Raw genomic sequence first — 13,744 nt, 5'->3', positions numbered from 1 at the left:
TTTAACCTTAATGAGCCGGTCCTCATTACACTGTCCCCCAGGTAGGGCATTAACATGTTCAACTTCAATGAGCCGGTCATCATTACACTGTCCCCCAGGCAGGGCGTTAACATGTTCAACCTCAATGAGCCTACCGGACATCATTACCTGGTACAGAAACAATGTCCTATCCCGGAGCTCGAGTAAATTACATTACTAAGCTGCTCCCGAATGTACTACGTCAGGACATGGAAATCGATTCTATCGTAGTCCATGTGGGTTTTAATGACATTATGAAGGGCAGCTCTGAACAGTTGAAACTGGATTTTAAAGAGCTGATTGACTCTCTGCTAGACACTAACAAAAAAAACATCATATCTGACCATGTGCCCTCTCTGAATCGTGGCATTGCACTAACATAAAGAACATGAGCACATCTACTGCTGCTAAGCTTCCCAGTAAAGCTGTAACGATCCCGGCAGTCTGAGTCGGGTCCTGTCTGTGGACTAGTTTTTCTGTTCGTGATCTCCAGTTTCCCGAGGGTTCGGGAACGCTCCGGGGAGCTCTCTTGATTTCCGCACCTGCATCCCATCAGCAATCTGCACACCTGGTCCTGATCATCACCCTTCTTAGGCTCTGGCCTAACATCCATTCCCCTGCCGGATCGGTAGCCATGAACAGTAGGTTTACCAGAGTATCAGTCTTAGAGCCTAGCGTTAGTTTTGTTGTTTTTGCACCTTGTTGGGTTGTTGCTTACTTACCCCCGTTTTGTTCCATCTGCAGTCACCCGTCCGGAACCTTCATCCAACCTCTGCCTGGTGGTCGGCGTGCTGCCCCAGGATGGGATCAACCACTGCACCCCCAACAACTAATCAACGCGCCCGCTCTGTTCCCTGGATTATTCAGCATCACTCTTGAATTAGTAAATAAACACTCACCTTCGTTTCAACTTACCTTGTCCTGGTCTGCTTCTGGGTTCTGGCTTAGCAACTCGTGACAGAACGATCCGGCCAGTAATGAACCCAGCGGACCTGGACTCTGTTCGCCATGCCATTACCCAGCAGGAGAAGATGTTGGGCCATCATAGCACGGTACTACAGGAGATCGCGTTGTCAGTTCGGAACCTTTCTACCGGTCTGACGGAGGTCCAGAACCAACGCAAGTGTCCGGTGGAGGATCCACTACCGGTTTCACCCATCTCGCCTGCCGCTTCTGAAGCTGTGTCCTTCCGTGAGCCCAAGGTTCCGACGCCGGATAAATATGAGGGGGAGCTGGGAAGATGCCGTTCCTTCCTTATGCAGTGTGGATTAGTGTTCGATCTACAGCCCTACTCTTATGCCACAGACAAGGCTAGGATAGCCTTTGTGATTGAGTTGCTGCGTGGTCGGCGCTGGAGTGGGCTTCAGCCGTTTGGGAACGACAGGATCCCTGCATGGCTTCATACCAGGGGTTCACGGCCGAGATGAGGAAGCTCTTCGACCATTCCGTCCGAGGGAGGGACGCAGCTAGGCGCCTGTTTTCGCTTCGCCAAGGAACTGCTAGCGTGGCCGACTTCGTGATCGAGTTCAAGACGTTGGCTGTGGAGAGTGGGTGGAATGAGGAGGCTCTGCAAGCGGCCTTTTACCAGGGTCTGTCGGAGCAGCTCAAGGATGAGTTGATCTCCTATCCGGAGCCTAGTGACCTGGACAGCTTGGTAGCCTTGTCTATTCGGGTGGATAATCGAGTCCGAGAGCCGAAGGAGGGAGAAGCAATGGGTTCCGGCCAACCGATCAGCTTCTCAGGTTCCAGTCGGGTGCGTCAAACTGCGCGGCTCGCTAAAGTTGGGAGGACTTTTAGCGAGCCAGTTTCGACCTCTCAATACCTCTGTCAGACCCCGTTTCGGCTACCCTTATGAACAGGAATCAGAGCTTAGCGATTAACGCTTTTATCGATTCAGGTGCCGATGGAAGCTTTCTTGATGCCGAAGTTGGTGGAACAGCTGGGGCTTTCCAAGGAGCAATTGCCGGAAGCCATTGAAGCGACCACTCTGAACGGCAGTAGTCTGGCACGTATCACGATGAGGACTGAACCGGTTAAGATGCTGTTGTCGGGGAATCATTCTGAGATGATTTCATTCTTCATTCTGCCGTCTTCCCATGTTCCTCTGGTCCTTGGATACCCCTGGCTGAAGGAACACAATCCCACGTTCGATTGGGTGACGGGCAAGGTAACGAGTTGGAGCCTTGATTGTCATGCTAACTGTCTCAAGACTGCCTGCCCCCATTCGGTTCCCAGTCAGGTGATTGAGGCTAAACCCCCAGATTTGTCCCTGGTTCCCGAGACATATCACGATTTGGGGGAAGTTTTCAGTAAGCAGAAGGCTCTGTCACTCCCTCCCCACCGACCATATGATTGTGCCATCAACCTGTTCCCTGGAGCTGTCTACCCCAAGGGAAGGTTATACAGTATCTCCCGACCTGAACGTGAGGCTTTGGAGACCTACATCAAGGAGTCCCTAGCTGCTGGTCTCGTTCGTCCCTCGTCATCACCCCTGGGGGCAGGATTCTTCTTTGTGGGTAAGAAGGATGGCTCTCTTCGACCGTGTATTGATTATCGGGGTTGAATGACATCACGGTCAAGAACAAGTATCCCCTGCCCTTGATGAGTTCTGCCTTCGACTCCTTACAGGGTGCTACGGTGTTCACCAAGCTAGACCTACGCAATGCGTATCACATGGTCCGGATCAGAGAGGGGGGACGAGTGGTTGACGGGTTTCAATACACCGATGGGTCACTTCGGTATCAGGTGATGCCGTTTGGACTGACCAATGCTCCAGCGGTATTCCAGAGTATGGTGAACGACGTCCTGAGAGATATGATCGGTCTCTTTGTGTTTGTTTACCTGGATGACATTCTGATCTTCTCGAAGGAACCTTCCGACCACGTCCAGCATGTCCGGCAGGTTCTGCAGCGATTGTTGGAGAATCGCCTGTTCGTGAAGGCCGAGAAGTGCGAGTTTCACGCCCACACGACATCCTTTCTCGGGTACATCATCTCCAGGGGAGAGATTAGGATGGACCAGGAGAAGGTTAGAGCGGTTCTGGAATGGGCCCAGCCCGGTACGAGATTGCAGCTCCAGAGATTTTTGGGGTTTGCGAATTTCTACCGCAGATTCATCCGGGATTACAGCCGTGTGGCCGCTCCATTAACTGCCTTGACTTCCAGTATCAGGACCTTCAAGTGGAATCCGGAGGCGGATCGAGCGTTTCTGGATTTGAAGAGGCGATTCACCAACGCACCGATTCTCTCTCAACCGACACGGCCCGTCAGTTCGTCGTTGAAGTGGGCCGCGTCTGATGTGGGAGTTGGCGCCATCCTGTCGCAGCGATGCTCCACGGACAGTAAACTCCATCCCTGCGCCTACTACTCTCGTCGCCTTTCGCCTGCGGAGAGGAATTACGATGTGGGTAACCGGGAGCTTCTCGCGGTGAAACTTGCCTTGGAGGAGTGGCGCCACTGGTTGGAGGGGGCGGAGCAACCGTTTATTGTCTGGACTGACCACAAGAATCTTGCTTACGTGCAATCGGCTAAACGTCTCAACTCCCGTCAGGCCAGGTGGGCGTTGTTTTTCGGACGATTCAAGTTTTCCCTGACGTTCCGACCTGGATCTAAGAACGGCAAGGCGGACGCCTTGTCCCGGATGTTCTCCAAGACGGAGGAGAGTGGGTCCAAGACCGAGACAATTCTCCCCCGGAACTGCGTCGTGGGAGCAGTTATGTGGAAGATTGAGGAGGAGGTGCTGGCGGCCCCTTCGGACTCAGCCCGGTCCCGGTAACGGTCCACCCGGTCGGTTGTTTGTGCCTGAGTCGGTTCGTCCTGCTGTCCTCAAATGGTCCCACGCCAGCAAGATGGCTTGTCACCCTGGCGTGGCTCGGACAATGGCGTTTCTTCGCAGACGTTTTTGGTGGCCTGCCATGGCCGAGGATACTGGGGGTTTTGTTGCTGCCTGTCCAGTGTGTGCGCAGAATAAGAGTACCAATCGGCCCAGCTCTGGACTACTTCACCCCCTTCCTATTCCCCGCGACCATGGTCGCATCTGGCCCTGGACTTCGTCACTGGGTTGCCCGCTTCTGAGGGGAACACGGTCGTTCTGACTATCGTGGACAGATTCAGCAAGTTCGCCCACTTTGTGCCAATTGCCAAGCTTCCCTCTGCCTCGGAGACGTCCGAGATCCTGGTTAGGGAGGTTTTCAGGGTCCACGGTTTGCCCAGTGATATCGTTTCCGACCGTGGCCCTCAGTTTACCTCTGCTGTCTGGAAGTCCTTCTGTTTGGCCATTGGAGCTACAGTCAGTCTCACATCTGGTTTTCACCCCCAATCCAATGGTCAGGCGGAGAGAGCCAACCAGAAGATGGAATCCACGCTACGCTGCCTGGTCTCTTCCAACCCCACCTCCTGGGTCTCTCAGTTGCCTTGGGTTGAGTATGCCCACAATACTCTCCCTACATCTGCCACTGGGATGTCTCCCTTCCAGTGCCTGTATGGCTACCAACCTCCCCCTGTTCCCTTCTCAGGAGAAGGAGCTCTCAGTGCCTTCTGTTCAGGCCCATATTCGTCGTTGCCACCGGACCTGGCATCGGGCCAGAAAAGCACTCCTTAGAGTTTCGGACCGGTATCAGCTCCAGGCGAATCGTCGCCGGATCCCCGCTCCCACCTACACCATCGGAGATAGGGTCTGGTTGGCCACACGGGATCTTCCTTTACGGACTGAGTCTAGGAAGTTGTTACCGAAGTTCATTGGTCCGTTTGTGGTGGAGAAGGTGATCAATCCGGTGGCAGTTCGACTCAAACTCCCGAGGACGCTCAGAGTCCATCCCACCTTTCATGTCTCCTGCCTCAAGCCTGTTTTCCTCAGTCCTCTGTTGCCTCCTCCGCCTCCTCCTCCTCCTCCTCGGATGATCGGAGGTGGTCCTGCCTACACGGTGCGTCGCATCATGGATTCCAGACGGCGGGGCCGGGGTTTCCAGTATCTCGTGGACTGGGAGGGGTATGGTCCTGAAGAGAGGAGTTGGATTCCGCGGCGACAGATCCTAGATGCTGACCTCATCCGTGACTTCTACCGCCTCCATCCTGGCGCTCCGGGGAGTCCGCCCGGTGGCGTTCGTCGGAGGGGGTACTGTAACGATCCCGGCAGTCTGAGTCGGGTCCTGTCTGTGGACTAGTTTTCTGTTCGTGATCTCCAGTTTCCCGAGGGTTCGGGAACGCTCCGGGGAGCTCTCTTGATTTCCGCACCTGCATCCCATCAGCAATCTGCACACCTGGTCCTGATCATCACCCTTCTTAGGCTCTGGCCTAACATCCATTCCCTGCCGGATCGTTAGCCATGAACAGTAGGTTTACCAGAGTATCAGTCTTAGAGCCTAGCGTTAGTTTTGTTGTTTTTGCACCTTGTTGGGTTGTTGCTTACTTACCCCCCGTTTTGTTCCATCTGCAGTCACCCGTCCGGAACCTTCATCCAACCTCTGCCTGGTGGTCGGCGGCTGCCGACCCAGGATGGGATCAACCACTGCACCCCCAACAACTAATCAACGCCGCCCGCTCTGTTCCCTGGATTATTCAGCATCACTCTTGAATTAGTAAATAAACACTCACCTTCGTTTCAACTTACCTTGTCCTGGTCTGCTTCTGGGTTCTGGCTTAGCAACTCGTGACAAAAGCAATAAAAACAAGTAAGCATCCCAGAAAAAAAGTGCTCAAAATAGCCCACGTTAACATACGTTGCTTAAGAAACAAGGTTCATGCAATCAATCATTTGCTAGTAACAGATGACATTCATATTCTGACTATCTCTGAAATTCACTTAGATAATTCCTTTGATGATACAGCGGTAGCAATACAAGGTTATAACATTTACAGAAAATATAGAAATGTCAATGGTGGAGGTGTTGCTGTTTATATTCAGAACCACATTCCTGTGAAGGTTAGAGAAGATCTCATGTTAAATACTGTTGAAGTAAAATGGCTATAGGTTCATCTGCCTTACCTAAAGCCCATTCTGGTGGGAAGCTGCTATAGACCACCAAGTGCTAACAGTCAGTATCTGGATAACATGCTTGATAATGTATGTGATTTCAACAGAGAGGTATATTTTCTGGGTGATTTAAATATTGACTGGCTTTCATCAAGCTGCCCACTCAAGAAAAAGCTTCAAACTGTAACCACTGCCTGCAACCTGGTTCAGGTTATCAGTCAACCTACCAGGGTAGTTACAAACAGCATAGGAATTAAATCATCAACATGTATTGATCATATCTTTACTAATGCTGCAGAGATTTGTTTGAAAGCAGTATCCAAATCCATTGGATATAGTGATCACAATATAGTAGCCATATCTAGGAAAACCAAAGTTCCAAAGGCTGGGCCTAATATTGTGTATGAGGTCATACAATAGGTTTTCTAGTGAATCCTATGTTGTTGATGTAAAGAATATATGTTGTCCATGGTGTGTAATGAGGAGCAAACAGACGTTGCACTTGACACATTTATGAAATTGCTTATCCCAGTTACTAATAAGCATGCACCCATTAAGAAAATGACTGTAAAAACTGTTAAATCCCCGTGGATTGATGAGGAATTGAAAAATTGTATGGTTGAGAGGGATGAGGCAAAAGGAATGCCAAATAAGTCTGGCTGCACAACCGATTGACAAACGTATTGCAAATTGAGAAATCATGTGACTAAACTTAATAAAAAGAAGAAGAAACTACACTATGAAACAAAGATAAATGACATAAAGAATTATAGTAAAAAGCTTTGGAGCACCTTCAATGACATTTTGGGAAAAAAGGCAAACTCAGCTCCATCATTCATTGAATCAGATGGCTCATTCATCACAAAACCAACTGATATTGCCAACTACTTTAATGATTCTTTCATTAGCAAGATTAGCAAATTTAGGCATGACATGCCAGCAACAATTGCTGACACTACACATCCAAGTATATCTGACCAAATTATGAAAGACAAGCATTGTAATTTTGAATTCCGTAAAGTGAGTGTGGAAGAGGTGAAAACATTATTGTTGTCTATCAACAATGACAAGCCACCGGGGTCTGACAACTTGGATGGAAAATTACTGAGGATAATAGCGGACGATATTGCCACTCCTATTTGCCATATTTTCAATTTAAGCCTACTAGAATGTGTGTGCCCCCAGGCTTGGAGGGAAGCAAAAGTCATTCCGCTACCTAAGAATAGTAAAGCCCCCTTTACTGCCTCAAATAGCCGACCAATTAGCCTGTTACCAACCCTTAGTAAACTATTGGAAAAAATTGTGTTTGACCAAACAGAATGCTATTTTACAGTAAACAAATTCACAACAAACTTTCAGCATGCTTATAGAGAAGGACATTCAACAAGCACAGCACTTACACAAATGACTGATTATTGGCTGAGAGAAATTGATGATAAAAAGATTGTGAGGGCTGTTTTGTTAGACTTCAGTGCGGCTTTTGACATTATCGATCGTAGTCTGCTGCTGAAAAAACTTATGTGTTATGGCTTTACTCCACCTGCTATATTGTGGATATAGAGTTACCTGTCTAACAGAACACAGAGGGTGTACTTTAATGGAAGCCTCTCCAACATAATCCAGGTAAAATTAGGAATTCCCAAGGGCAGCTGTCTAAGCCCATTACTTTTTTCAATCTTTACTAAAGACATGCCACTGGCTTTGAGCAAAGCCAGAGTGTCTATGTATGCGGATGACTCAACACTATACATGTCAGCTACTACAGCGACTGAAATGACTGCAACACTTAACAAAAGAGTTGCAGTTAGTTTCAGAGTGGGTGGCAAGGAATAAGTTAGTCCTAAATATTTCTAAAACTAAAAGCATTGTATTTGGGACAAATCATTCACTAAACCCTAAACCTTAACTAAATGTTGTAATAAATAACGTGGAAATTGAGCAAGTTGAGGTGACTAAACTGCTTGGAGTAACCCTGGATTGTAAACTGTCATGGTCAAAACAGTAGCTAAAATGGGGAGAAGTATGTCCATAATAAAGCGCTGCTCTACCTTCTTAACAGCACTATCAACAAGGTAGGTCCTACAGGCCCTAGATTTGTCACACCTGGACTACTGTTCAGTCATGTGGTCAGGTGCCACAAAAAAGGACTTTGGATGTACACAGAGAGCTAATATTAACAATATGCATGTCAATCTCTCCTGGCTCAAAGTGGAGGAGAGATTGACTTCATCACTACTTGTATTTATGAGAGGTATTGACATGTTGAATGCACCGAGCTGTCTGTTTGAACTACTGGCGCACAGCTCGGACACCCATGCATACCCCACAAGACTTGCCACCAGAGGTCTCTTCACAGTCCCCAAGTCCAGAACAGACTATGGGAGGCGCACAGTACTACATAGAGCCATGACTACATGGAACTATATTCCACATCAAGTAACTGATGCAAGTAGTAAAATTAGATTTTAAAAACAGATACAAAAAACACCTTATGGAACAGCGGGGACTGGGAAGCAACACAAACATAGGCACAGACACATGCATACACACACACGATAACATACGCACTATACACACACGTACACATGGATTTTGTACTGTAGATATGTGGTAGTGGTGGAGTAGGGTCCTGAGGGCACACAGTGTGTTGTGAAATCTGTGAATGTATTGTAATGCTTTTAAAATTGTATGAACTGCCTTAATTTTGCTGGACCCCAGGAAGAGGAGCTGCTGCCTTGGCAGCAGCTAATGGGGATCCATAATAAAAACAAATACAAATAACAGTACAATACCAGCCAGGCAGGGCCTTAGTAACATGGATGAGTTTGTCTGTACTGTCTCTCAACCTCAATGGGCCAGGCCTGTCCTCATTACAATGCCCAAAAGGTAGGGCTGTAGCATGTTCAACATGGCTGGGTTTCTCTTGCCTCTACTGTACTGTACCTCCCCCTCCCTCTGTTTGAAGGGGGGCTGGGGGCCTCTGATACCTATACATGTCACTTTGGTATCATCATGGGTGTAACATGGAATGTTCAGCCTGACCCCCCATCCCTACCCTCACACATTCCCATCCACACACACCCATCAAAATGATCCATAAAAATTACCTTTGAGTTTATCCTCCCCTATCAGGCATTTAGTCTACAGTATAGATAGCTAACGTGATAAGAACTAGTGAACAGCGGTAAAGATCCTCTCTTTACTTCAGGCTAATTCATTCACAGAGGTCAGTTCCAACTTCCCAGGCCTTTTTCCACCCCCAGTCAGGCCCCAGTCTCCCTGCCCCCCACCCCTGGTTGGGCCACAGTCAGACCCCAGTCAGGCCCCAGTCCCCCTGCCCTCCACCCCTGGTTAGGCCCCAGTCAGGCACCAGCCCCAATGCCCTCCACCCCTGGTTAGGCCTCCATCTCCCCTATTCTCCACCTGTAGTCTAGCCTCCACCCTCCTTAGCCCTCCAGGCCTGGTTGTCTCTGATCCGTCTCAGGTGCAGAGTTCAGGGGAGGTCACCGGCGAGTAGACCAATTAACCACAAAATATTATTAGTTACATAAGAGCAGCCAACCATGCAGAGCCAGCACACACTCACACTTTTGGCCAGTATAGATTACTTTTGACCAGAGCTCCTCTGGGTAAAAGTAGTACACTCTATAGGGAATAAGGTGCCTCTGGCCGAAGGTAGCGCCATATAAGATGTAGCCTAAGCCAGGGGTCTAGCCTGAGTGGCAGTCTGTTCGTGCCATCATGCCAACTCCTTGTCACTCATTCTCATGTTTGGATTGACAGAAGCTAGGTTTCCATCCAATTGGAGACAGATTTTCATGTGAATATTAAAAAATCTGAATAAAAACAATAGAGATGTGTTTCCACCAGAGATGTGTTTCCATCAAATTGACTTGTTGCAGATAAAAATATTTTGCTGTTAAATTCCCATGTACGGAATAAAAAATACAAGTTAAATGGGTTTCCATCACATTATCAACTCTAGTGATGGATTTTCTCACATAAAATGTTGCGTTATATAGCGAGTGTGCCCACTCTGGTATTGGCACGTGCACTCTAGACAACCGCTCACAGATCAAATCAAATCAAATCAAATTTTATTGGTCACATGCGCCGAATACAACAGGTGCAGACATTACAGTGAAATGCTTACTTACAGCCCTTAACCAACAGTGCATTTATTTAAAAAATAAATAAAACAACAACAAAAAAAGTGTTGAGAAAAAAAAGAGCAGAAGTAAAATAAAATAACAGTAGGGAGGCTATATATACAGGGGGGTACCGGTGCAGAGTCAATGTGCGGGGGCACCGGCTAGTTGAGGTAGTTGAAGTAATATGTACATGTGGGAGTAAAGGTGGTCTAGAGTTTTTTTTACTCTGGTTGCACATTTAACATGCTGGTAGAAATTAGGTAGAACGGATTTAAGTTTCCCTGCATTAAAGTCCCCGGCCACTAGGAGCACTGCATCTGGATGAGCGTTTTCCTGTTGATTTATGGCCTTATACAACTCATTCAGTGCAATCTTAATGCCAGCATTGGTTTGTGGTGGTAAATAGACAGCTATGAAAAATATAGATGAAAACTCTCTTGGTAAATAGTGTGGTCTACAGCTTATCATAAGATACTCTACCTCAGGCGAGCAGAACCTCGAGACTTCCTTAGTATTTGATTTTGTGCACCAGCTGTTTACAAATATACACCGCCACCCCTTGTCTTACCGGAGTCAGCTGTTCTATCCTGCCGATGTAGCGTATAGCCCGCTAGCTGTATAGTGCGGGTATAGCCTAAATTATGGACAAAAGCTAGAATATTTTTATTTGTCAAACGGCAGCCAAGCATCGATGATCATGTCACCAGAATAAGACACTCAATATTTATTGGAAAAGAGCATTAAACTCATCACCGTGCACTTTCACAATCCTGTGAAGTTCATTATACCTTAGTGGGAGGACCATAGTGGGAGGACCACACAACATGTTATCGCGTGACTCCAAGTTTACTTCGATATGATGGTTATTATATCAATATTTGCACATAAGCGTTTCCACCAACATTTACAGCATAATTAATTTTACAGACACAAAAAGATCCCACCTTTTCTAGCATCTTTTGTTCTGTCGACATTTAGAAAGTTTACCGACAAATGTTCTGTTTCCATCAGGCCTGTCATGACATTTTTTTATCCGACTTTACTCGCATAAAAAGGTTGGATGGAAACCTGGTTAGAGACAGCAATGGAGTTTGCAAGAGCACAAACAGATCTGGGACCAGGCAAGGTCTACCGAGGCCAAGTCACCCACCCTGGTCGCTGCTCTCTGAGGGGGAGTCTTCGTGTCTCAGGTAGAACCTGACCTCCTGCCTCCTGGGACCCCACTTCTGCAGGTGCTCATACATCAGGTGGTCAAAGGGGATCACCCTCTCTGTGGAGGACAAGGAGAACAGAGTTATAATATAGTTACATTATATACAATACTAATAAGGGGATCACCCTCTCTGTGAGGGAGAAGAAAACAGTTATTGTTAGATACATGGACTTGGGTGATTATCTATTGCCGATTCTAAAGTGATATGGTGGGGGGTTTTTTGTAAATATTTTTTTATTTAACTAGGCAAGTCAGTTAAGACCAAATTCTTATTTACAATGACGGCCTACCCCGGCCAAACCCGGACGACGCTGGGCCAATTGCACACCGCCCTATGGGACTCCCAATCACGGTCGGATTGTGATACAGCCTGGAATCGAACCAGGGTCTGTAGTGACGCCTTTAGCACTGAGATGAGTTGATTGCCCCTCAGCCCTGATCATCATAAGAGATTAACTAAGTACTTTCTATTAATAGAATGGATAAACGACATAAGCCCCCATGGCTAAACTCTGGCACTGAAGCACTGTATTGTGTCGTGATGACGAGAAAAGAACCCATGACAGTCAGGCCAACCTTGCCGATAGCTAGTTACTGTATTTTCCCTCACCTGTGAAATCATTGAAATATAATTACTAGAACACAATCAAATTCAAGTCAACATCCTGACCCACTTTCTCCCCTGCGTCACTGTCTTTCTGGGTCTGGGATGTACAGGCCAGGGTTCCTTCTGGATCAAAAAAGGGCTTAGGTGGTGGACGTGGCGGGGTAGAGAAATCTTTTAATATTTAAGCCAATTTCCTGCAATTTTACAAATATCTCCATGGAGTTGTGAGAAATTGTTTCAGTTTCAAAGCAAATTTCCTGCAATTCTATGCATTTGCCATGGCTAATACTGTGTTATTTTGCTCAAACATAATAACAAAATCAATACTACTAAATTCATCGTTTTTGGAATTTCCTATTCTCCCGGACTGTCAAGCTTTTATTTTGGTGACTGTTAGTTCTCAAAGATTATATTATTAAAAAATATATATAGGTCCATTATCTTTTCTACATACTTTATATATGGAATTAGTTGTTTAAGTTTACACTGAAAGCGTTTTTCCATCCCCAAAATGTATTTACACTTGTTTGGCCCGCCCAAGGATTTCAATGGCAGATAAATCCCTGCATGCTGCCTGAGGGAGGGAGCTGGGCCATAGAAAACATTTGTTCAGGGAGGGGAGTGGGTCATTACCCAAGTAAGAGATCTCAATGATGGCTGGCTGGCAATGATGTCTGTTTGCCCGTATATATCAAGACATTCAGTTAAATAGATTCATCTAAAACTTGGAGGAAATCACTAAAAGGTTCGTAAGAAAGTCATGAAGCAGAGGAAAATTATAAAATAGTGCTAAGATTTTCAACTTGTCACTTTGCTAAGTGCTTTTAGAGCCTGTGACAAAATCTCAACACCAGTCGGTCAGTGAACCATTAAACCAGTGACTTAAACCCAAAGGTTAGCGGTTGAAGGTGAGGTTTAAAGTCAGAGATTAAAGGTGAAAGTGTCACTTACCGTTGCCCTTCCAGACCTCAGCCAGGTGACAGCCACTCTCTCTGGCCTCCTTACAGAACTCCACCACGTCTTTACAGGTCGTCTCTAGGGTGATGGGCACCTCTGTCAGCATTTGCTGGCTGTCGCTCAGGTACACCGTCAAGATCATCTACAGAAGGGAGACATAGAGATATAGCTTGTCAAACATACTATACATCTCTGACAAGGTATAGCCTGGTCACATTCTGTATATGCCCTAGCAAACTCTTCTATCGTAGTCATGCATGAGGAGTTGGTTACAGCACATACAGTGGGGAGAACAAGTATTTGATACACTGCCGATTTTGCAGGTTTTCCTACTTACAAAGCATGTAGAGGTCTGTAATTTTTATCATAGGTACATTTCAACTGTGAGAGACGGAATCTAATCTAATCTATCAAAAATCCAGAAAATCACATTGTATGATTTTTAAGTAATTAATTTGCATTTTATTGCATGACATAAGTATTTGATACATCAGAAAAGCAGAACTTAATATTTGGTACAGAAACCTTTGTTTGCAATTACAGAGATCATACATTTCCTGTAGGTCTTGACCAGGTTTGCACACACTGCAGCAGGGATTTTGGCCCACTCCTCCATATAGACCTTCTCCAGATCCTTCAGGTTTCGGGGCTGTCGCTGGGCAATACGGACTTTCAGCTCCCTCCAAAGATTTTCTATTGGGTTCAGGTCTGGAGACTGGCTAGGTCACTCCAGGACCTTGAGATGCTTCTTATGGAGCCACTCCTTAGTTGCCCTGGCTGTGTGTTTTGGGTCGTTGTCATGCTGGAAGACCCTGCCACGACCCATCT

At 46.7% G+C, this 13,744-nt stretch overlaps 1 protein-coding gene across 9 annotated transcripts in view; it reads right to left on the bottom strand.

The window, feature by feature from the left end:
* Positions 1-13,744, bottom strand: part of LOC121544729 (apoptosis-stimulating of p53 protein 1) — a 63,317-nt gene that overhangs the window by 38,672 nt on the left and 10,901 nt on the right. For all 9 annotated transcript variants that reach the window (XM_041854827.1, XM_041854821.1, XM_041854822.2 and 6 more), the window contains exons 2-3: positions 12,911-13,058; positions 11,290-11,409 (exon numbers count right to left, since the gene is read on the bottom strand). In XM_041854827.1, the coding sequence (XP_041710761.1) occupies positions 11,290-11,409; positions 12,911-13,058 (268 nt within the window). The remainder of the gene's footprint in view (positions 1-11,289; positions 11,410-12,910; positions 13,059-13,744) is intronic.

This window comes from Coregonus clupeaformis, chromosome 29 (assembly GCF_020615455.1).
Source record: "Coregonus clupeaformis isolate EN_2021a chromosome 29, ASM2061545v1, whole genome shotgun sequence".
NCBI classification, from domain to species: domain Eukaryota; kingdom Metazoa; phylum Chordata; class Actinopteri; order Salmoniformes; family Salmonidae; genus Coregonus; species Coregonus clupeaformis.
Note: the sequence above shows the minus strand (reverse complement) of the source record. Positions and strands in the feature narration are given on the sequence as shown.